We start from the raw sequence: 25185 nt of genomic DNA on the forward strand, positions 1-25185 counted from the left end.
TCACTGAAGTTTATTCTAGCACATTTTGGTTCAGACAGTTTATTAGATAAGACTTTGGGGCGTTCTTCCTCTCAATTTTTTCTTACAGTTCAGTGCCACATGGGGAATTGTTTTGTTTTTGTTTTAGGAAAGACTAGTTTAGTTCAGGCCTCTGTATAATTCTGGCACTTTTGTAATAATCCAGCTTTGACATTTTTTCTTACAAAAAGTAAGTTATTCTTGATTCCCTTCTCTCAGATAGGAGTTAGGCTAACAAAAGTCATGTCAGCGTCATACAAAAACATTAGCAAATGTTTACCTGCCAGGGTCCAGCCCCAGTGGATCCAGGGTGATTCGAAGGTGGGGACGGAATCGGCATCCTTGGAAAAATACATATTTAATTACAGATAGAGAGGGAAAATTAGTGGAGAAAAAGAGGCTGAATAACTTGGTTTACATGGAATAGCATCCATGCTCCAGATGGGAGTTCAGCCAGAACAACGGGGAGCAAGAAAGAAGCGACATGGGGGAATCAGTCTTGCCGGAAACTGATCTGATTTCCTTATTTTGGGGTTTGCTTATATACCTTTTGTTACACATAAGAGATGAATACAGAATCACGCAGGGGTCAGCAGTTCTGACCTTTATCAAAATCAGGTGCTTCACATAAATGTATTAAAAAAAAGGTGTTAGGGATATTACATCATCTTCTGGCCATGAGTGAGACCTGCTGACATTGTATGATCCTGTCTTTCTGATAACCAAAAAACTTATTTTTTCCAGGGGTGTTTTTTCTTAAACCAGGCACCACCACTCTCAAAATACTCCAAAACTCTCTGTGCTGTTTATGGTTGAGAGGTAGTAAACAATCAGGTGGCAGGAGTATTTATAATCCTGTCACACAAGCTAGTCTGTAGGCAGAGAGGTTTGACCTGAGACATCCTTGTCCCACCCAGGGCAGGGAATTAGCAATTATTGACACAACAAATGAAAAACCCTTCACCAATATAATTCCTAACCAACTCACTATACTAATAATTTCTAACTCCCCAAAAGAATTTGCCTTTTGTAAGTCTAAAGCATCTCGTGCCTCTCAGGTTGGGAGGCTGTAAACAATCACATGTGGCCGGACGAACCTATACAGGCGGGCTAGATTACCTTCAGAGGAGTCCGGAAGCTGAAACACTCTTGTCATGCCCAGGAATTTTTATTGCCTTGGAGCTGCACGTTTACTCCTCCGAGAGAAACGGTTATGGGGGAGAGCCCCCCGTAAAGTCAGAGGCATAAGTGAGAGCATAAAACAGACTCTGGTTTTAGGGTAGATGCTTGGGAACAGGGGGTTTCCTGAGGCTTGATCACGCCTTTGCGTACGCCAAGCCTCCTTCCTCATGACCTTTGCCATGGGCGGAGTTGCTCACACTGGCCCCCGGCATTTACCTTAGTTTTTCTCGTTTTAGTAACATTAGGGAGCATTTATTATTGTCAGAATTCAGTTTTTTTTTCCTGTTGTGTTTTGAGTTTAGATCGGTAGCCCAAAGGTTATATGGATTACAGGGGTGTGTGCGTGTGGGGGGGGTGGGTGGGGGTGTGGGTGTGGGTGTGTGTGTGTTTGGTGGATTGTGTGTGTGTGTGTGTGTGGTGTTTGTGTGTGTGTGGTGTGTGTGGTGTGTATGTGTGTGTGTGGTGTGTGTGCGTGTGGTGTGTGTGGTGTGTGTGTGTTTGGCTGTGTTCCACGGCTTGTGGGATCTTGAATCCTCTACCAGGGATGGAACCCGGGCCCCGTGCAGTGGGAGCATGGAGTCTTAACTGCTGGACCACCAGGGAAGTCCCTCAGTGTGCTTTTAACAAGAATTGTTGACATCAGAACAGTTTGTTTTGAAGTTCTTTCTAGTTACGGTTGGCATTGTGTACATGTGATACAGGGAAAAAAGCATTTCAAAAATCAGTCTGGAAAATGGGTAAAATAGAAGCCATTTGCAGCGTGTGCTGTGTGTGCTCTTTGGGTTGGCATTCCATCAGTGGCTGCTGGGCGAGTGGCCAGCGGGATAACCTGTATTCACATCTGCCGTGTGTTCCAGCAGTGTGTGTAGGGGTGGTATGGTAGGTGGCAGACCCACTATCTTTTTCTTCAGGAAGTTAAGACGTTCCTTTAAAACTTTTAATATTTCTTTGGAAAAAATAAACATGTAAAGCCATGCTGCTGCTGCTGCTGCTGCTGCTGCTGCTAAGTCGCTTCAGTCGTGTCCGACTCTGTGCGACCCAGTGGACGGCAGCCCACCAGGCTCCCCCGTCCCTGGGATTCTCCAGGCAAGAAAACTAGAGTGGGTTGCCATTTCCTTCTCCAGTGCATGAAAGTGAAAAGTGAAAGTGAAGTCGCTCAGTCGTGTCCGACTAGTAGCGACCCTATGGACTGCAGCCCACCAGGCTCCTCTGTCCATGGGATTTTCCAGGCAAGAGTACTGGAGTGGGGTCCCATTGCCTTCTCCATGTAAAGCCATGATGTGATACTAATTGGGAGCACAAAGGCAGGCATGAAGAAAAGGTTTAGGTAGCGATCTGGGGTATATATTGTTGCCTTTTGTACAATTAATGTTATCTTTCTTCCAGTCCGAGTGGTAAGAAGTTCAGAAGCAAACCTCAGTTGGCAAGGTATCTGGGAAATACTGTTGACCTCAGCAGTTTTGACTTCAGAACTGGAAAGATGATGCCTAGTAAATTACAGAAGAACAAACAGAGACTGCGGAATGATCCTCTTAATCAGAATAAGGTGGGTTAATCAGATGAGTGCTATTTCAGAAGCTCTCCCCTAAGTCTCTTGCGTTGTTCTGTGTCACTGGAGTTTTGGTTGTCTGAATGCACCAGTTTGGTTTTTTTTTTTTCCCTTCCTTCTCCCCCCTGCAAAGCATTTTGACTTAATAAATCTGATTAATTTTCTGGTAGTTGGCTTACAAAGAGAGAGAGCCTAAGTAACGATGTTGAAAACAACATTTCAGTATCTCCCTAGGCCAACGTATATCACACTCTGGGCCCCATTGGGACTGTTGGCAAAAAAATTCTCTGTCGATGTTAATGGTCTCCTTTCCCCACCCCCACCCCCACCCCCACCCCTTAAAATAGTTTGTGTTGCCCATAAAGAGGCAAAATTTTATTGTGGTGCAAGTACCCTTACCACATAGTTTATATATACGTCCCTGTTAATTTTCAGGATTAGGATTTGAGAAAGAACAGTTTTTATTTTGACTTTTCGATGGTATTGAAGAATAACATTCATGTTCTAATACTGTGATTGGAGATTTTTCCATTAGCTCTTACCTTTAGTGAGTTGCTTAGTTGATGATATATCATGTAAGAATTTACATGAGTAGCATTTGAATTATGCTAATTTAATTGTATTAAAGCCCCCAATATCTTTACAAAGAAAGCGCCCACCTCCCCCTGTCCCCCAAACAACTAATCTTATAAACCTTCCCCCCGACCCAGTTTTTTTTCCTCTAAATTTCAGAGAAACACGTGTTATGTGTGTTACCACACGGTTGTCTCACACTGACCGTGAAAGCGGTGGAGGGAAAAGGAAGGACTTTTCTTTCTAGGGATGTGACTGGCGTAGGCCTGCATGCCCCCTGGGAGCGCTGTGTTCGCTTGAGGACCCAGGAGCCCGTGTGTCGGAGAGCGGGCCGTGGGTCCAGGCAGTCATGCGTTCATGTTCTGGCTCTGCCTCTTCTAGCTCACACAGTCACTGGCACCTTGATTAACCTCTGATGGCCTCAGGTTTCCCATCTGTAAACTTATGATCATAAAATCTTTCCCTTAGCGTTGTTGTGAGCAGTAAATAGGCGTTTCCGTGAAGTCACCTAGTGTGTTCTTTTCCTTTTCCCGTTATAGCTTCCTAAGCACCAAGCTGCCTCGGTGAACGCTGTCGCCCGGGGGCCCGGATGGGAAACTTTCTGACCCAGCCTCCCTTCCTCCTCGCCTTTTACTTTTTCTGGAGAATATGGGGTCTCTGCTTCATATCCCTCTTTTTTTTTTTTTCAGAATTTAGCTTAATAGTTTTTTTTTTTTTTAAACAATAGCTTGATTTCCAAAAGCATCATGTGGAGGTGAGAATGCGCTTGTCCTCACGTATTGTGTTAGTCACCTGGCCCAGTTTCCAAAGTGGTGTTGGCAGGTTCCTGGTTTAGAGAGGCAGAGCTGGAAAGGGATGCTTGGAATCGCCTCTGAGTTGCCTACCTAACTATGTTGTCGATGGTTCTGAAGGTGTTCGGGGGGCTGGGATATAGTGGTAGGAGTAGGGAGTGCTCAAGTTAGGACCTGAGTGCAACTAGGGTCACTAGTAACTAGGTCACTAGTGTAACTAAGGGTGAAGCTGTGTGATTTCAGCTTAAGAAAATCTTGATTCTGGGTTTATTTTGCTTTTTTAATGTAAGAGGAAAATTAAGATATACTTTTCTGAAACTGCCTTTTTAAAGCTCTAAACAGTCCTGGACATCTTTTGAAGGGGCTAAAATATTTATGAAAATGAACGGAATACTTCCAAGGCACCCCATTGTTAGCAGAATCACAGTTCAGCTACACTCAGTGTGATATGGAGATACACCTCCTGCTAGTTACAGTTCGCTACAAACCTAAACTAATTCATCTCTCTAGTTTGTGTGCACCTTTCCGCTCTAGCTGCGCTGGACTGCTCGTCATCCTGCACCGTGGCATGTGCTTTCAAGACTCTGCTTGCTCATGTGCTGTTGCCTCTGCTTGGAATGTGCTTCCCCCCTTCCCCTCCATCTGGTGACCTGCTCCTCATCCGCGGCCCAGCTCCATTGTCTCCATCTCTGTGAAGCCTGCCCTGCACCCTCCGCCCGGAGCCAGGCCCTCCTCCCGGAGGCCTCCCCGGTGCTTGGCCACGAGGTCTGTGGCTGTCGGTCTGCTGCAGCTAGACTGTGAGCTCCACGAGGGCAAGGCCCATGTCTCTCGTTTTGCTTTGTTTTGGTATATATATATAATCCAACGCCTGGCACACGGTAGGTACTTAATAAATGTCTGCTGAATGTTTATTTATTATTCACATCATTCCAGAAGTTTATAGTGGCCGTAAATGTTGATTGAATAAATTAATACACCGTACATATTTTGGAAATGCCTTTTGTTACCATTTTCTGAAAGTGCTCTGTCTGAATTTTGGGGCCCTGATCTTATTTTTGCATCTGATTTTATTTTAGTTAAGACAGAAAATGGAGTTTTTCCTTTTTTTCTGAGTAAGCTCCCTTTTGGGGTAACACCAACATTATCTCTATAAGGCAGAAAACATATTTGTGGGTAATTAATAACTATACCAGGTCTTTCTTAAGTAATAATGCAGTATAGAGAAAGTTGAGAGATATACAGATTTAAAGAGATTTAAACAGGAATCTGAGGTAGAGTTTGGCTTTGAAGTTAGATTGTGAAACTGGCTGAAGTTCATTAATTGCATTAATATTTTCAAATATTCACTAGTTTTATTTTTTAGATTCCACATATAAATGATGACATACAGTATTTGTCTGTCTTTGTCTCACTTTTTTCACTTAGCATAGTGCCCTCCAGATACATCCATATTGCAGTGCCAAAATTTCATTCTTTTATTTTTTTTTAATTTTTTTTTTAATGGCTGAGTAGTATTCTGAGATGTGTGTGGTGTGTATGGTGTGTCTGTCTGTCTATGTGTACATTTATATATCAGATCTTCTTTCTCCATTTATCTGTTGATAGACACTTTAGGTTGCTCCCATGTCTTGCTTACTGTAAATAATGCTGCTATGACCATTTGGGTGCGCATGTATCTTTTCAAATTAGTGCTTTTATTTCAGCTACATACTCAGGAATGGGATTTTTTTTAAAGACTCTTATCTTGAAAAAATTAGAAATGTAAAGAACAATATAAACTTTGAATTATAAGCAATACAATTATAAACAGTATAAATTATAGATTATATTGACTGGTATATTGATTTTAGTATATCTTTTGTATCAGAGGGGAATTTACTGAGTGAATATCTTCAAGTATGTTTGGAAAGATACCTTTTGAAGAACTTTAAAAATGGTTTTTAATCCTTTTAGGATTGGTGGGTACAGTAGAGTGGAGATTGTCTTTCAGTTGATATTTACTAAGGCTTTTGCAGTACCTCTTCCTGTTTGTCTCAAACTCAGTCTCAGACTCACCCTGGAAATCTGTTCTGTTCTAGATTACATTGTACCTTATTGATTGTCTTGCCACTCTCATAATTATTTCTAGCCCCTACTTCCATCTCTTTAGTTGATAAAGTCAAATTAAAATAACCGGTTTGTTACTGAGGTTATTCCCTTTGGCTAATGGAAAAAGACTAGAGAGTGATTTGGAAGTCGTCAAGCTCTAGCTGATTTTTTGAAGTCATGAGTGGCTTCCTCGGAGCTCACTCACAGGGAGGAGTCGTAGGAGGGCAGCACTGCCAGTAGCAGTTCTTGTGATGATGTTTCAGCCACCAGCCACGCGTGGCTGTTGAGTACTTGAAAAGTGCCTAGTGTGGTTGACTAACAGAACTTGTAGTTTTATTTAATTACGTTTAAATAGCCACATGTGCCTAGTGGCTACCATATTGGACTGCACGGTTCTGGAGTGTGCCTCTTAAAAATGACTTTTGCTTTAAAATCTGAGTACTGTTTAGGTGTTTATGCAGGCTTTATTTTTCCAAAGAGGAGATGTTTCAAGGTTTTAAGAGATAATGATCCTTAACCTTTTAAGAAGGAAGTTAATTTCTTAAGACACTTAGAGAACAGTCTTAAGATTGGATAGAGAAGAGTATGGTGATCCTCAGTGCGTGATATATTTAAAGAACTTCAGTAGCTTAGTTTTCTTGCTAGAAATTTATTTTAATGTTTCATATGTGTAAATATTAAACTGAATTCCTGTGTTTCTAGCTCTTAACAACACTGAAACATTTATGAATTAAATCCACAAAACTAGTAAAATTTAAGTTCTCTAACATTAATGTGACATATATTGTATAGCTTGCTCACAATATGCATCTGGTATAACAAATTATATTTCAGCCTGACTTGTCAGTGCTGCTAATACCTTGGAAAGACTCAGTTCTTTCATTATATTTCTCTAGTCACACAAATTGGATGTATTTGGAAATAAAGAGCATTATGGTCCCTTGAAGGAATTAATTGTATAAGTCTGACATTATTTCTTCTCATGAATTACCTTGGTTTATGGTTGTATACTGGGCTTCCCTGATCGCTCAGTGGGTAAAGAATTTGCCTGCCAAGGAGGAGATGCAGGTTCAATCCCTGGGTCAGGAATATCCCCAGGAGAAGGAAATGACAACACACTCCAGTATTCTTGCCTAGGAAATCCCACAGACCAGAGGAGCCTGGCAGGCCCCAGCCTGTGGGGCTGCGAAGAGTCAGACATGACTGAGCGACTCAACGTGCGTGGTAGTCTTCTACTGTGGCTGTGGCCAGAGATTGGGTTTTGTGTGGCCCTGTCCTAAGTGCTCCGTCAAATCACCCAGCAGGTGATTAGCTCTAATTATCTTCAACAAAATAATAATAACAGATTCTTGAAGAGAGCTAATATTTCTTGGGGGCAATAGTGTTGTGCACTGGGAAACTTCAGTGAGTTGGTGGTAGTGGTGGGAATCAGATTGGGTGTTGGATGTAGAATGGGTACCATTTGGGGAAGGTGGGGTCTGGAAGCAGGGAGAGCAGTTAGGGCAGTTTAGTCGAGAGAAGCAGTGAGGGCCTGGACTAACGCTGTAGCCAGGAGGTATAAAAAGGTGAGACTCAATCAAGACAAGTTAGTAGATGAGTCCCTGATGAGTGTAGAGCGTGGGAACTGCTGATGCCTGCTCCAGTTCTGGGGTGAGTCCCTTGGGACAGTGGTCAAGGGGGAATAGGGCAGGAAGAGCAAGTTTGGGGAGAGGGTAGATAAAGAAGACTGAGTTAAAATACTCTTATCTCTTGGACTCTGAAAGATCTCGTAGACTTCCAGGGATTCCCGGGTCGTGCTGTGAGAACTCCTGTCATAGTGGTTTGCTAAGCATTGACATTGCCCAATGTAGGGGCAGATAGAGAAGTGTCTCGTCACATTGTAGGCAGTGAATAAAAAATTAGTTATGTGGAGAGGCAGAAAGAACCTCCAGCAAGGTAGTAGGAGAGTGAAGAGAATGTGTTGTAACAGCCTAGGAGAGGTTTTTTTGTTGGGTGCCCTGGCAAGATGGAGGAGGATAAAGACTTTGTTGTGTTCACTGGATTTTCAAATAAGTTACCTGGTGACTTAGATATAACCAGCATCAGAGGGTTAGAAGGACCAGGAGTCATATTTAGAATGCCAGAAACTTTCTGGGAAACCAGAAATTATGAGCAAAGCTGTAGCCTGCCATTGTAAAAGTTTAAAAATTTTTTACTCAATCTTACTTGATTACGACCTGCACACTTGGTGGAAAGGATATTCTGTGAGACGCATCTCTATCCTCTTTGAGTCTCTCAGGCTCAGCCTTTTCCCTAGAGGAATTATTGTCAGCCAGTTTTGTTTGTATACCCTTTCAGAGCTTCTGTGCACTTACTGAGCATGTATGCATACGTGCATTTCTGCCTCTGTCCTCATGAAATGGTTAGACTGCTCTTGTGAAGTTTGAATGAGAGAAGGAGGAAAGAGGACAGTGTTTGGAAAAGAAGGCACGATCACGGAACATTATCATTGTTGTTGTTTTTCCTTTAAAAGATGAAAGAGGCCAGCTTGGAACTGGTAGAGTCAGGAAGATGTCTAACCTGAGAGTCCACATTTCAGGATGTTCTCCAGGAACCTTTGAAATGTGTATAATATTTTCTGTTGGTTTTTCCTAAGGAGAAAGTAATCATCACCAGTTTCTCAAAGGAGAATGTAATTGAAAAAGTTAACTACTGTTTTACAGCAGGAGAAGGAGCAAGGCTTTGGCAAAAAATGTTAAGGATCAGCTCACTTGCTATAGCTCACATTAGACCTTTGTTTAACTGATGAGGAATTTTTTCAGTTATTGAAGTAGCACCTTAGTGGGGTGATTTATTTCAGAACTGTGGACCCCGTTGTCAACTAAAGGGCCCTATGATAGGATCAGTCTGATTACTAGCTCTTGGTATTGTGGTAAGATCTACTTGTTGGCTTCCACCTTCCTAGTATCTTTGCATCTAAACTGAAAACAGAGATCCCATTCCTTCCATGAAACACTCCTGGCCAATAGGAAGGTAGCTGAAATGTTTTCCAAAGACACTGGTCCTGTTTTCAGTATTTATTAAGCCTTGTGGAACAGAGTGGCTTCTGGTCTCTCTGTTGGACATGTTGGGGGTGGAAAGGGGAGGGAGTAGATCACAGATGATGAATCTAGCATTTCTAGGCCTTGAAGTCCTTATAGGGGATCACTGACATCTCACTTAAGTGTGGGCCACTCTTAAGTACAGGTTTTTGTGCAGTTGAAAGAAATGGACAAAAGCAGAAGTGAGGAGCGAGTAGCTGTTACAACAGTACAGTGAGGAATAACGATGGTCTAGACATACGTGGCGGAGAAGCACTGGCAGCCCACTCCAGTCCTCTTGCCTGGAAAATCCCATGGACGGAGGAGCCTAGTAGGCTGCGGTCCATGGGGTCACTAAGAGGCTGATATGACTGAGCGACTTCACTTTCACGCACTGGAGAAGGAAATGGCAACCCACTCCAATGTTCTTGCCTGGAGAATCCCAGGGACGGGGGAGCCTGGTGGGCTGTCGTCTGTGGGGTTGCGCAGAGTCTGACACGATTGAAGCAACTTAGCAGCAGCAGCAGCAGCAGACATACGTGGTGATAGAAGTGAAGGGATCCTGGTCTTGTTCTGAATATGGGATTGACAGAATTCACTAATGAACTGGGTGTGAAAGATGACAGAGAGTACCCAAGTGTGAGCCCTTAGATTTTAGGTAGATTGAATGACTAGGTAAATGGGGTTGCCATCTACTGAGATTGCCTTAGGAAAGAATTTATATGGGTGAATACAAGGAATTCAACTTTGAGTGGCCAGAGTTTGAGATGCTTATTAAACATCCAGATGGATTTGTCATGTCGTGTGTGTGTGTGTACTGATTGAGAGGTCTGAGCTGGAAAGTCATTAGGTAGAAAGTTACATAGGTAGTTTTTCAAGTAATGGGCCTGGAGCTTATAGACAGAAGGATCCAGAATGAAGCTCTGAGAAAATCCAGTGATTGAAATAGAGTACAAGGAATCAGCAAAGTGGATTGTGAAAGGTAAGAGAGACACAGGAGAGGAGAATGTTTCAAAAAGGAGAATGGTCAGGTATATTGATTGCCACTGAAACATTGAATGAAAGAAGACAGAAATTTCCATTGAGTTTGGCAGCAGGAAGGTCATTAATAATCTTGATACCAGTGATTTTGGGGGAAAGAGAAGCCAGATTGGATTGGGTTAAAAGTGAATGAGAGTTAAAATTGCTCATGGTGGACAATTCTTTCAGTAAATTTTCTTGACTAGGAAGGAGAATCACTAGATGGTCGATGAAAGGGATGCTGATTTGGTTAATTTCCCATTTTAAATACTGTGGAAAGGTAAGAATGGGGCCTGTTGCACCAGTGGAAAACCACAGAAGTTTAAGCACATTGACAGTATGATGATGGACCATGGAGTCTATACTGGGGGGGGGGGGGGGGAGAGTATGGAAGAGGTTTTGAAAGAGTAAGAAAACAGGTCAGCCAGTGGGCAGGGAGTATTGATGGGTTCAAAGAACCTGGACGGCAGTCCTCAGTGAGTTATAAGAACAGGAAGTAGAAATTGGAAGGTTGGATGCTTGCCTGAGATACTGGACATGGTATAGTTACCAGTGTAGACAAGCCTGTGCCTGTAATGTTAGGTGGGTGAGGCTGGGTAGAAGAACAGGTCAGAGGATTCAGGATGCTGGGTGGATTATCCACGTGGGTACTGAGGCTTCTAAGAATGAAGACTAAGAGCTGGGTTGGGAAAGAAAACAAACAGAAACTAAAGTCTTCAGTGAGTAAAGGAGAAATCAGGGAGTAGGTTAGAAAGTCATACAGTCAGACCCTATGAGCTTCAGGGGAGCTCTGCTTTTTGAAGGAGGAAAAATAGAGAAATGATGTGAGAAAGTAATAGGGAGAAAGGAGGAAAGCTGAACCACTTACTGGGCCTTAGAAATGTAGTTGTCAGGAAGAAGGGAAAAGCCTCTATCTGGAAGAGCTTTAGGGGCATAGGGTCTTTGAGGGATGGCAAGTTTAAGGAAGTCCAGGAACTGGAGAGAATGTTCAAAGAAAATGTTGAGGATATAGGAGAGCCTGCTGACTCCCAAGAGTGTACAGGGTAAGGACTGGCAGGGGGAGTGATGGGTAAGGTTAGGGGTTGGTTTTCAAACTCAGCTGGTAAAGAATCCGCCTGCAATGTGGGAGACCTGGGCTCGATCCCTGGATGGGGAAGGTGTCCTGGAGAAGGGAACGGCTACCCCCTTCAGTATTCTGGCCTGGGGAATTCCAGGGACTGTGTATAGTCCATGGGGTCGCAGAGAGTCGGACACAGCTGAGCGACCTTCACTTGGTTTCGCTTGACCATAACTAGAATTTTTAAGATACGAGACAGTGGGATAGGAAACAGCGCACATCCCATTTAGTAAGGCTGATTATTTCAGGTGATTTTTGTGATCTGTACACCCTTGTGTGTACTGAGTCATGATTTAAAATATATATTTCTACTCTAAGTTAAAGTCAAAAAAGTTTGAGGGCCACTGAACTACAGGGTGGACGTACAGAATGTTATAGAGATGAGTACTGCATGATGACGTGTGATCTGGGGGGATTGGCTGTTGGGTTATTATGAAGATAGGATGTGGGGTGTGATGGGACTAATTTTGATAATTGCTAGAGCAGAGTACACAAACATTCAGAATGTGATTGTCCTGATTTTTTAGAAAGGAAGTGTGTGTACCTCTGCCAGATAACTATTATGAATGAACTTAGAAGCACTTTCTTAGGCAAATAGGACTTGTTTGGATCTCTGAGCCCCCGAAGAACTGACTTTATTCCTGCCTTAGTTCTCAGCCCCACTACATGCCTGATATGTTATAGGACTACTCAGCGGAGTATGGGCTCCTTAAACAAGCACCTTTGCTCACCTTCCTGAGAGAACAGTCTTACCATTTGGGGCAGGCTGAATTCTCAGTAAAGTTTTTGGAATCCAAAGTTGATTAGCTCCATTTATCTCCTTGTTGTCATTTAGTCGCTCAGTCGTGTCTGACTCTTTGCGACCCGATGAACTATAGCCCACCAGGCACTTCTGTCCATGGAATTTCCCAGGCAAGAATACTGGAGTGGGCTGCCATTTCCTTCGCCAAGGGATCTTCCTGACCCAGGGATCAAACCCACATCTCCTGCTTGGCAGGCAGATTCTTTACCACTGAGCCCATGGAAGCCCCTAGTTAGTATTATCTGGTTTATCACCTAGTTAATGTTATTGTTACAGATTAAATTGTGTAACTCAATCAAGTGATTACCTGTTTCATCACTATTACTTAATCTGTTGACACCCTATTAATTGACCTTATAGTGTGCCCCAAGGTTTTAATTTCCGTATCAGTCTCCTCTGTCTAGAACCACTGCTAAATTTTAGGTTATTTTATTATACAGGTGAGAAGTTGTTATGGCAAGTTATGCTGAGATGGTTAAGTTGTCAGATCCGTAGTGAACATTTTTCCTGAGCCACGGCTGTCAGGAGCAGCATGGCATGCTTCTTGCCAACGTGCATAGATTGTTTCGATGCCGTAATCTCATCTTGGCAGTCTGCTGGGTTATAAATTCTTTGTACTCTTTATTTCCCATTATTTCATGTTATAACATCACTCTAATTGACTTTGCCAAAAACACCATCTGAGGATTATTTTCCCGTGGGATACTTTTGTAGGGCTGGCTATGTATCTATAAGCATAACTTCATGTTATATAGTAATTAATGGAACAAGTCTGGGGGTTATTTTACATTAGTAATCGAGGTATATAGTAGAGATGATTATGTTTGATAATTTTGACATGGATGTTGTAGACCACATTGAATTAGTGGCTTCCACTTAACATAGCATGTATAAGTTTAAGACTGACAGTGAGACTATTTAGGAATAAGGGCTGCATAACTTAAGATCTTACATGTAACAGACCTTTTATGCATCATTTACTCCACAAAATTTTTTTTTTAGCACATTCTGTGTGCACAGACATTATTTCAGATTCTGGAAATACTGTACAGGAAGATTCTGTGTTTGTGGAACTTATTCTAGTGCGATGACTAACACAATTTAAATATTAAATGCTACACAGTTAATTAAGAATGGTTGAGATTGACTCTGTGGCTGTGTTAGGCTGAATGATCAGAAAGGAATGATTTGTGGCTGAGAACTGAATGAGAAGATTCAGTTCTACAAAAACCAGAGGGTAAAGTGTTCTAAGCAGAGGGAATAGCCAGTGCAAAACCCGTAAGGCAGGATACGTTTAGCACGTGAGGACAGGTAGTAGGCTGGAGGTTAGTGAGTGGGAGAGAGGTACTAGGTGAGGCCAAGGAAGCAGGCAGACCCAGTCACTGGACCTGGCACAGCAGGATGAGGAAGGGTATAGGATGCTCTTGTGGACTTTATGTAGGGCAATATGATTTTTTTTTTTTTTTTCTGCTGTGTGGAGAATGTACTATAGAGGTGCAGGAGTGGAAGTCAGGGGTCAGTTATAACAGGAGGCTATTTACCTAAGCTGGAATGATGGTGGCTTGGACAGTGCTTATTTAATGAATAATTAAAGAAGGAGTAAGATATAGCAAGAGACACTATAACTAAAGTTGACCTTTGAACAACACGTTTGAATTGTACCCATCCACGTATATGTAAATTTTTTTTTTCCATAGTAAATAACTGCAGTGCTAGCAGTCAGCAGTTGGTTGAATCCATGGCTGCAAAACCACAGATCAAAGCTTTCTTTGTGTGAAGTGTTGACACTCCGAAGTCTCACGTTGTTCAAGGGCCATTCCAGAGAACTTCTAATTTTCTCATGTGCAGAAATCTTTAGCTGAAAAATGAAGATAACTAAGAAGTTATTAACAACTAACAGCACTGTTCCATTTTTTGGCTGATTTGAGCTAAGTGTTTAGATACGGATGGAATAAAGATTTCTAGGAAGCAAACAGTGAACGGAAGAACTCTAGCCATGTTAGCAGACAGACTTGCTGATGAGAGTGGTCTGTTCAGTATGAGTAGGTTCAGCTTGTTAAAAGTTAGTTCCTCAGAGATATCAGTGTACTAGAGCTTCTGAGAGGTTCTGGGCTTGACCTTTGTGCTAATGAGAGTAGATGTAGAGACATAGTTGCCCGTGGTATGGTTCTGTCAACATTTATTTTGGATGTTGGAGCTTCTGTCTGTGGTTGTCAGTTTCACTTAAGTTTTATAGGTCCTGCAGAGTTACTTGACGTTTAGACTCTTTCAATGAGAGAATGAAGCCCTGCAGAAAATGATTTGTGTGACTGTTTTCATAATTCTAAGGTTGTGTACTCTGCTAGTGCCAGCCCAGATGTAAAGGAGATAATGAATTCCATGCAGTAGAAGCCTTAGTTTGAGCAGAGCTGCTCTGTTTGAAACTCATTAGCCATCAGTCCTTTTATGACCTCATATTAACTAAAGTTCCAAGAAGGTACTTTTCAAACAAAATTCTTCAAAACTTGATTTCAGTGATGAATTTCAAACCACTTCAATTAACTACATCCTCTTTTAATGAGCTCAAAGTAGAGTCCACCCATTTTATTATCTTTTACATATTCAATATTCCATTGATCTCCTTAAAAAGGTATTATCCTATTTACGATATTACATGAAGTGGATTTTCATTACAAAATCATAAATCCCAGATACATATTTTCTTTACTTTTTGCAAAAACCTTTTTGCAAAGTTGCACGACTTTGTCAGTATACTAAAAACCACTGAATGTCAATATACTAAAACCCACTGAATTGTATAAAATGGTGGATTTTATGTTGAGTGAATCATATGAAAAAACTGAAGGACTGTAAAGCACTTTATATTGTTGGCTTTTGACTTTTGTGGAAACGCATTGGCTACCGTGTATATGCGGGAGCAAATCCAGAATTAGGTTTTGAGGATAATCTTGGTTCCCCCTAAAGCTCAGGCTCCTCTTTGCGTTAACTAGGAGGTGACTTTCCTTATGGGGAAGCTTAATAGGTTAAGGTTTTAAATTTCAATAGCATGTTCGGTAAGATGATAGTGCTGAAAATAGAGATGCTGCTGCTGCTAAGTCGCTTCAGTCGTGTCTGACTCTGTGCGACCTCATAGATGGCAGCCCACCAGGCTCCCCCGTCCCTGGTATCCTCCAGGCAAGAACACTGGAGTGGGTTGCCATTTCCTTTTCCAGTGCATGAAAGTGAAAAGTGAAAGTGAAGTCACTCAGTCATGTCCAACTCTTCGTGACCCCATGGACTGCAGCCTACCAGGCTCCTCTGTCCATGGGATGTTCCAGGCAAGAGTACTGGAGTGGGGTGCCATCGCCTTCTCCAGATAATAGAGATAGCTACTATTTATTCAGAGTTTATGTGACAACAAGACTATAATCTATACCACTGTTTTGTCTCCTTGCTGCCCTGTGAGTGTAAGCTCTGAAGGATTTTGGTATTTGTGAATGACTCTATACACAGCACACGGTCTGTACCTGGCACATAGTAGGCATTCAATATTTGTTCAATAACTGACTTAATGAAAGCTACTTGAGCAGCAGCATAACCCATGCATTATCTTGTTTTGATTTTTGTAAGAATCTTAAGAATAGTTACTGTATTTACCTCGTTTACAGATGAGGAAAACGACTTTAGAAAAATAAAGTCTTTGCTTCTCAAATTGGGACATGAATATCTCTTGGGGTGTGCAAAACCACAGAATTAAAATGATACCTAGAAGTGTCCTGTTTTCTTTCTTTTCTCCATTTTAAAAATTGAAGTAGGTGGGGTTTCTCTATTTTCAAATAAGTTTAGAGGGTAGCAATGAAACAGTATTTGAACGCTACAGGTTAGACACACATGATTGGCATCACCGCTTTAGTTTTCCTCTTCTCTAATGTTGTGTGCTTGGAGAAGCCAGTGGCACCCCACTCCAGCACTCTTGCCTGGACAATCCCACGGACGGAGGAGCCTGGTAGGCTGCAGGCCATGGAGTCGCTAAGAGTTGGGCACTGCTGAGCAACTTCACTTTCACTTTTCACTTTCCTGCATTGGAGAAGGCAATGGCAACCCACTCCAGTGTTCTTGCCTGGAGAATCCCAGGGACGGGGAAGCCTGGTGGGCTGCCGTCCATGAGGTCACACAGAGTCAGGCACGACTGAAGCGACTTAGCAGGAGCAGCGGCAGCGTTGTGTGCTTAGTCGCTCAGTCGTGTCCGACTCTGCGACCCCATGGGCTGTAGCCCGCCAGGCTCCTCTGTCCACGGGGATTCTCCAGGCAAGAACACTGGAGTGGGTAGCCGTTCTCTTCTCCAGGGGATCTTCCCAACCCAGGGATTGAACCCATGTCTCCCACATTGCGGGCAGATTCTTTACCAGCTGAGCTACCACAGAAACCCTTTCTAGGATTAACCACATTAAATCATTGAAAGGTTACACAATAATCAGGGCACGCTAGTTTAGTCCTTTTCAGAGTCATCTTCAGTGAGTTGTCCTTTAAATACGTTCTTGGCTTTTATGGAAGATCACTGGAAAAAGAAAAAGCATTTGCAATCTGTTTAATATCTGTTGTGATGTTGTGTCTATTTTTTTTTCTAGATTTAACACCAGCTTTTGTTTTCCTCTTTAATTGGTACGCTTCCTCCTTTCTGACTATGAAATCTATGTAATTGAATGTTTCTTTTTTTGCTCACACCCCTAGAAAGCTCAGATTCAGATCAGATGGTGAAGGCTAGAATCAGTCACTGTTAACCATTTCAAAAGGAAATTTGTTTCTCTTTGTCCTTGATTAAAATTAATTTTTATTGTATATTTGTTTTTTGAAGTTTTAAGAGCCATCTCAGATATTTATTAGAAAGAGATAAAAGTTTAAAAAATTTTTAGAAATTTTTATTTTTGTATTCATCCCAGGGGGGATAGAATAAATTATCAACAATTATTTGAGTTATTTGAAAACTTCCCAGCTTAATATACACATTATTATAATATACACTAAACTTTTATTTGAGTGCTATCCTGTATACTGAGAAGATATGTCGAAGATTGGAAACTGTTAGAATGTGTGTTTCTGTCAGTTTAGTTTTATAATATAAGGAACTTTGTTTCACTTATTCCTATATTGAAAGGGAAGATTTCAAATACACAAATAGCTTTAATCTTGTCCGATTTGGAAAAAAGTTCTTTAAAGACAGAAAATAGTAGCAGTCCCTTTTCTGATCTGTTTATACAGTAAGGTTAAAATTTTGCTGTGATTTTCCAGACAACTTTGTATTTGGTAAATCACATTTGCATTTTTAGATTGTCATGTAGCAATACACAGATATATTAATCATGTTTTAATATTGAACTCACATGTGCAAAAGTCTCAAAAAGAATGCTAAAATAACCACCACTATAATGACCATTAATGTATCCACCAGTGTTCATGTGGGTATATTTCCTAAAACTGTACAAATGTTAGATTTTTAATCTGGCAATATGATATTACAGAGAAATTGGTCTTCTATTACTGTTCAGTTTGGTCATCTTCGTATATGCTTAATCCTTACTAGTCACTTGTGTTATTTCATTTTTTTCTTTTTCTTTTTTTCATTTCCCTTGGTGTATCAGTGTCTTTGTTACTGGTTTCTAAGAACTTATTTATGACTGAGGATGTCATACAGTACAAATGAAATACCGTATTTTATTGTCATCAGTCTATTATAATGTTTTGTAATTTGTTTTGCATTTATATTAAAATATAATCATGTGTTTAAAAAAATGTTTGCTTTATAACTCCTAGGTTCATGGCAGATTGGTAGTTATTTAGAAAAACTCAGACAACTGGGTGTGAATTAACAGTGACTCTTTTGATAGTCCTCAGGAGAGAATGGTAATAAAATTTACTTTTTTTGTGACAGTTTCTGGGAAAACCAGTTAGTCCAGCTTCTCAGGTTATTTTACATGATACTATTGTAGAATACAAAATTAATTAGTAAAAAATTCTTTCTTCAGAGCTTTCAGGCCAGTTTAAAAGAGGAAAAATAATAAAATATAAATAAGATCAATAGAAGAGCAGTGCTGCACACTCGTGAAAAATCTCGTTCCGTTCCACTGGGCAGTAAACTGTCATTGTCAGACAATGAAATTTTTTAACCAATAGATTAATTTTTATTACATCACAAACATAATGAAAAAAAAATTAGTCTTATCATTGTAGCACCAGTAGTCTTACATGTTACATGCTTCCTTCCAGTCTGTGTGGATTCAGGGTTTTATAGTTTTTTTCCTTTTATAGTTTTGAATAGTTTAAGCTAGTCTCTGCGTCCTCCAGTCATTCTTTGTAACAGAATCTTACAGACTCGACTGTGTTTGTTCATACAAATAGTTGCTCTGTATTTCTCTACTGATCCCATCTTTGTTCTCATACCAGCAGAGTATATTATTCTTTGTCAAAGTACAGAAACGTTAAAAACCAAGCAAGGTACTGTTTTGTGGTAGATACTTAAAGAACATCAGAAATTAATCCGATCGTTATTATATAACAAGTTAGGAAGAGATTTTTGTAAGCCATTGTGTGTTAAGCGTCTCTTGGACTGAATACTGATTGCTTCACTTAGGGTCTTAGAATGCTCTTGATGTCATAAATCAGAGGGATCCAAACCTTCTGCACATCACAGAATTACCAGGAGAGTTTTAAAAATACACATTCCTGGGCCTCACACGCTTTAGAGGTGGAATCCTAAGTGGTTATTTTGCAGCCTGTTGGCCAAGTTTCCACACCTCTAAATCAAGGGGTTTTTTTTGTTGTTGTTGTTGTTTTTTAAACCATAAAGATGAGAAAATGAAATGCCTGGGAAGTGGTATTGTTAGAGTCTTTTAAGATGAATATGCCTCTTAAAGGTAAGCACGAATGTCAGAAGAAAAGTGAATGAGAGAAAGAAATGACCAGCATGCCCACTGTGTACAGAAGAGCAGTGCACGTGGGGTGGGGTGGGGTGGGGGAGTGGAGACTCACTGAATAGGGCACCCAAATAATATAACTGTAATAATGATCGGATTAATTTCTGATGTTCTTTAAGCAGAGGTCACAAACTCAATACCTGTAGGGCTCAGACAGGTATCACAAATGTGAACTGAGGCCTTTTGCAAAACGACAACCCTGACACCTCTAGTGGCCGCCATTACTAATGAGTCATGGCCTGTTTTGGCCAAATCAGTCCATTTCTAGATCTTTGAGTTTTTAAGAGAAGCTAGAATTCTCGATTTTATGCCAATTTTATTTGTAGCTCTTAGCTTCATTGACTCGAGACTAAAAACGAGCAGAACACATCTGTGGGTTAGACCTGGTCTCCCTGCTGCCAACTTGCAGTCTTTGTTTTAGAGCAGTGGTGCCCAAGTGTGCGTCCCTCAGTCGGAATGCAAATTCCCAGGCCCGACTCAGACCTCTTGAATCATCATTTCTAGGAGGGAGACCAATAATCTGTGTTTTTGTAAGCCCCCTGGGTAACTCTGATGCATGCTCAAGTTTGAGAAGCACTATTTTGGAGTCTGGAAGGTGATACCATTTTTATTTGGAGATAGTTAATTAAAGTTCATTGATATCCTGGAGATAATGTATCGAGCACACTTCTATCCTAAAAATATCTAATGTAATATATATTATTTTCGGATATATTTGACCCTTTCTGTCTTTTTGCCCAAATCAGAAGGATGTTGTTTAGTCACTAAGTCACTCTTTGTGACCGAATGGCTTATAGACCACCAGACTCCCCTGTCCATGGGACTTCCCAGGCAAGAATACCGGAGTCGGTTGCTATTTCCTTCTCCAGGAGATCTTCCTGACCCAGGGATTGGACTCGTGTCTCCTGCACTGCAGGCATATTCTTTGCCGCTGAGCTACCAGGGAAGCCCAAATGAGTCAAATCCCATATTGTTCCTTTTCTTCACCCCCACCTCCTACACCTTACGTTACAGTACTTCCTGTGAATTTAATAGCAGTTCTGTGCCACATTTCATTTCATTGAGAAATAAAAATCTTACGTCCTACTTTTTTTTTTACTGGTTGATTAAAAGTCTGTAAGTATGTGGCTTGCTTTTCTGAAACTTCAATTTTAAGTTTCTTTCTAAAAAGTAAATGTGTTACAAAATTAAAGATAATATTTTATTACATTTTCCTAAATTGAGCTTTGTTTGTGGGAATTACAGCTTTCTAATTACCTTTTTAAAATATATATATAAAAAAGGGAAGGTTAACCTTTGTGTTTTATGTAAGCCTGGACCCCTAACACTTGAGGTGATTTATTTTTAATAGCCAAGTATGCCATTATTTTCCTCCATTCTCGGAATGTAGAAATGATTGCTTTCCTGGTAATTGACTTGAAAGCCCTCCTTCCTCTTGTATGCTGCTGCTGCTAAGTCACTTCAGTCGTGTCAGACTCTGTGCGACCCCATAGATGTGAGCCCATCAGGCTCCCCCGTGCCTGAGATTCTCCAGCAAGAACACTGGAGTGGGTTGCCATTTCCTTCTCCAGTGCATGAAAGTGAAAATGAAGTCGCTCAGTTGTGCCAGACTCTTAGCGACCCCATCCAGGCTCCTCTGTCCCTGGGATTTTCCAGGCAAGAGTACTGTATAACCCACCCATAAATATATATTTGTTTGCTTAAAAGTTGCTAGTATCTTGTTAATTATGAATTTTATATAGAGAATTTTTTGACATTTTAAAGAACACGACACTTTTTATTATGAAACTTTACATAAGTCTTATATAATAAAGTGTTTAAAATGTACTTCAGAGTATTTAAAATGCTGAGATTGGGAAGTTGGCAATAATGCAAGTTAAAGTAATAGATATTGAATTAATAAGTACTTAATTATATTTTTATATAATACTTATTAATTAAAACACTTATATCCACAGGGTAAACCAGACTTGAATACAACATTGCCAATTAGACAAACAGCATCTATTTTCAAGCAACCAGTAACCAAAGTCACAAATCATCCTAGTAATAAAGTGAAATCTGATCCACAGCGAATGAATGAACAGCCACGTCAGGTAAGGATCTAGTTGGTTCTCCAATTTTATTTTTCAGAAAATTCTGGTATCTTTACCAGTCATAGTTCAACTTAACTCTGGCTAAAATGGAATATATTTGGAAAGAAAATTGTATTATATCCTAGGCTATTACATGAATGCTGGAGAATAGCTCTAAGACAATATTTAGATAAAATGTTTTAAGAAAAAATTAATTAAAAAATAAAAAATTAATTTCACGGACTACCTTTTTATGCTTTTGTGTGAACGTACCTCAGACTTGGTTCTGCTCGTCTTAGCTTTTTTTTAAAGATTATCTTTCCAGGGAGAATATTTCCGAAGGGGAAGAAGCATGCAGTTTGTGTTGCTAAGTTTTAAAATATTTTCTATTATTCAAAAATGACTTTTTGTTCTGATTTCTTATTACACGAAAGCAGTCCCTCCCCTTTGGAAAAAGAGAAGTAAATAAACTTTGTCAATAGGGTATATTGTCCTGTGACTTCCATTTTTGTATAAATGGCATTTATTTTGCTCTTTCTTTATTGCTTCAAGCTGTATTCCACCAGAATCTTTTCTCAGAAAATAAGTATTATCTGAAAGGCCTCCCTGCCGCTTAATAATGCCACACAGCCCGGGGAGGGAGACTTGGCAAAATGCTTGAACTCTCCAAATAATCTTGCGCACTCACTCCCTTATTGTGGTAAAAAAAAAAAAGTTCAGGTGCTTGGTGAAATTTTAGTAGCAATTGGGGTGAGGGAGTGGAGGGAGAAACCTCGGTGCGTTTTTTTTCTCTCCTTTCTCTTCCTCCTCCCACTTAAGGATTAGAAACGCTGATTTACCTACGACCATTATCTTTGACTCTCATGTCCCCTTTGGATGTCTCACTCCACCTTTTCATTTGAATTTTGTTTTTCACTAGTCCCTCAAGTGTCTCATCCGCAGACTTCATAAAGGACTGGGCCAAAACTTTCAGACAGTTGCTCTAGAAGAAGCTGCCTAAAGAAATGCAGTTCCCACATCCTCTGTAGTGTTTTTTCCTCTTCAGGTGAGCCAGGAAAACAGAAGATATTTGGAGCCACATTGGATCAGCATCTTGCTATAGATGTCTCAAGATTTGAAGTTCTAGACTTGCTTTACTGTTGGTCCCCAAGAGATTCAACAGGGGCCATGTAAGTGTATCACATCCAACATAAAGATGCATACCTGCATGTGCCTTGAGGCTCCTATCACCACTCAGGTTTCCGTGGGCCATTCAGCTTCCTGTGCCAGGCTTTCCCTTCTGTTTCACTACCGCACCCACTGTTAGTCACCCAGCCTCCGGCAGTTTAGCATATTCATCCCAGCAGGGAAGCAATGCGGCCATTGTGAGCCTTGCCCACCTCGACAAAGCCGTTCCTTGGTTGTGTTCTTTCTTAGATACTGTCTAAAGTCTTGAACATCTTGTCCTTTGGCTTTTTGGTGATTTAAAAATTGTTTCTTTGTAAAGATTTTTTTTTGTTAATTGAAAATTCCACAAGTATGTAATTGGGTAAGACAGTTTGCTTCAAAAAGCCACAAAAATAAAGAAAGTGGAATAATGCGTAATGTTAGTTCCATGTCGAAAATTTGAGTTGTCTCATTGAGAACAGATAGCATTTAGTAAATTTTACCCCCCTTTGCCCTTGTCAAATCATTCTCTGTAGTCTCTGAACAAATATTTTGGTTAAGGACAAACCAAATAGCAAATTATGGCCATTTTAACGGGAATTTGTTTTCTGCACCTAAGTTCAGTCACAGATTTTAAAAAACTGTACTTATTATAATTCACTGGGTGTTTATCTGGTTATAGAGGTATTGGCAACCTAGATGTTTACAGCTGAAGTAACCAGATTAGTTGCTCCTTACTCTTTGGTACATTGAGGAGTTTTTAAGTTTTCCTTCTTTAATTAAGGTTTATAAGATTATTCTCAAGTGAAAAGATCTGTCAAAAAATCAAATTCACCCCCCAGCCCCCATACAAAAAACACTTACATCATTTTTAACCCAGATTTTTTGAGGGTTTTATCTTCATTTTAGCGTTTTCATAGACAGAAGTGTTAAAGATTATTTAGGTTACTTCTTCAAATGCTTGGACTGTTTTTCACATTATCCTCTTGTCATTTGACAGTTTTTGCTGGATGTTTTTGATTATACTGAGACATTAGTTGTCTCTCTCCCTTTATCTTGAACGTAAGAACTGAGGTCATATTTGACTGCTGTCCCCCTAGCAGGATTTCAAAATATAAGACTGTGCCTTGAGTAAAAGTAGGAAAATGGTAAAGAGGCAACTTTGGTGTTAATGTTTTCAGAATCATGATCTTGTCATCCTGACTGTTCCGGTTTAGATTTGGGTCTTTTGGTAAAGGAAGATGCTGATTTTAATTACATTTTGACATTAATATAGCAAATGACCGCTAATGAGCTATTATTGTTGAGGAGATAGGCAAAAAAGTATATAGGCAAAAATTCTTCTGGTTTTGCTACCTTTTATATAGCTTCATCGAGCTAGATTAGTAATATGAATTGCTGGGTGTTTCATTTGGAGGAGTTATTCTGATCATAGAGTAAATAGCCAGTGAGGTGTCTGTTTTTTGAGGCTCCTGCATATATAAGTGTTTTTTATCTTAGCTGTAAATATTTATTTATTTGGCTGTGCCAGGTCTTAGCTGTGGCATGGGGGATGTAGTTCCCTGACTAGGGATCACACCTGGGCCCCTTGCGTTGGGAGCACAGTTAGCCTCTGGACCGCCAGGGGAGTCTCCACCCTAACTGTACCCCATTCTCTTAGGGTGTTTACGCTAGTGGTTTTGTAATTCCTTTTGGAGTCTTGAATTTTGAGACCTAGAATTAGGATTTGATTTTTGGATCTTTTACCTTGAATCAGTTTGAAATGTTTAGTCTACATGTGAAGCAGTCATAGAAATTAATAATTCCTGTTTTTTATAACAAAACTCCTATGCCTGAGTCTATCTATATGCAGTCTATTTTGAATTCTTTAAAATATATGAATTATGGATTTCTAATATATTAACTCCTTGAAAATGCCTTAATTTAAAAAGTGCAAATTAGGGTACAACAATAGTGCATTAAACAGAACTCAGCAGTGATTTCTGCCTGTAATTAATTATAAAGTAAAGATGACTTTTGTAAAACCTGGTTACGATAGTGTAAGTAGCTAGCCAGCTTTATATACACTATAAACATATTTAGCACATGCTTGTCTTTTTATAAGATTAAAAAGAAATCTGGGGTGGGGATGGAGGGAACTCTACCAACTGTAAGACTGTTATTCCAAACAGTAAGATCATTGAACTATCCTTATCCGGCCAGATATATAAATCACATCCTAAATTCTTTTTAATCTGATTGAATTGTGATTTTGCTGTTAAGGGTTGTCTTTCCTAGCATCCTTTCAGTGTGTGACGATCTCACATGTCTGTTTCCTTATTTCTTTAATGCTATCATCTTTAACATGTTCTGGTCTCTTGCTTTTTCTCTTTTTTTAATCCACCAATCAAAGAAATTTCATCTTTGAGCTTCATCTTTTACTTCTTCCTTTTAATTAAACTTGCTGGGCTTTAGGTGTTTCTGATAGTCTTTGAATATAAATTACATTTCTTACAGAATATTAATTTTTTTTTTTTACCCAAAAGTAAATATTTAAATCACTGAAGAAGGGGGCTTAAATCTCCCACCTGATGCTAGATTTTTTTTCTTTTTATTTTGTTAACTAATTCTTTGTTCAAAGGATATGAAACTTTCCTTTCCTTCCTTCCAGAAATGTCTTTTTTAAAATGTTTTTTTCCCCACCTTTATTGAGGTATAGTTGATATGTAACATTATGTAAGTTTAAGGTGTACAATAGGATGATTTGATATATGTATACATTGCAAAGTGATAACCACAAAAAAAGTTAATACATCTATCTCCTGATATAATTACC

The 25185-nt window shown here is 40.1% G+C and overlaps 1 protein-coding gene across 1 annotated transcript in view; it reads left to right on the plus strand.

The window, feature by feature from the left end:
• The window catches only part of MBD2 (methyl-CpG binding domain protein 2), a 70419-nt gene that overhangs the window by 15969 nt on the left and 29265 nt on the right, over window positions 1-25185 (plus strand). Inside the window, exons 3-4 of the mRNA XM_040264217.1 lie at window positions 2587-2746; window positions 21108-21245. Of these exons, the coding sequence (XP_040120151.1) occupies window positions 2587-2746; window positions 21108-21245 (298 nt within the window). The remainder of the gene's footprint in view (window positions 1-2586; window positions 2747-21107; window positions 21246-25185) is intronic.

This window comes from Oryx dammah, unplaced genomic scaffold (assembly GCF_014754425.2).
Source record: "Oryx dammah isolate SB20612 unplaced genomic scaffold, SCBI_Odam_1.1 HiC_scaffold_22, whole genome shotgun sequence".
In the NCBI taxonomy this organism is placed as follows: Eukaryota; Metazoa; Chordata; class Mammalia; order Artiodactyla; family Bovidae; genus Oryx; species Oryx dammah.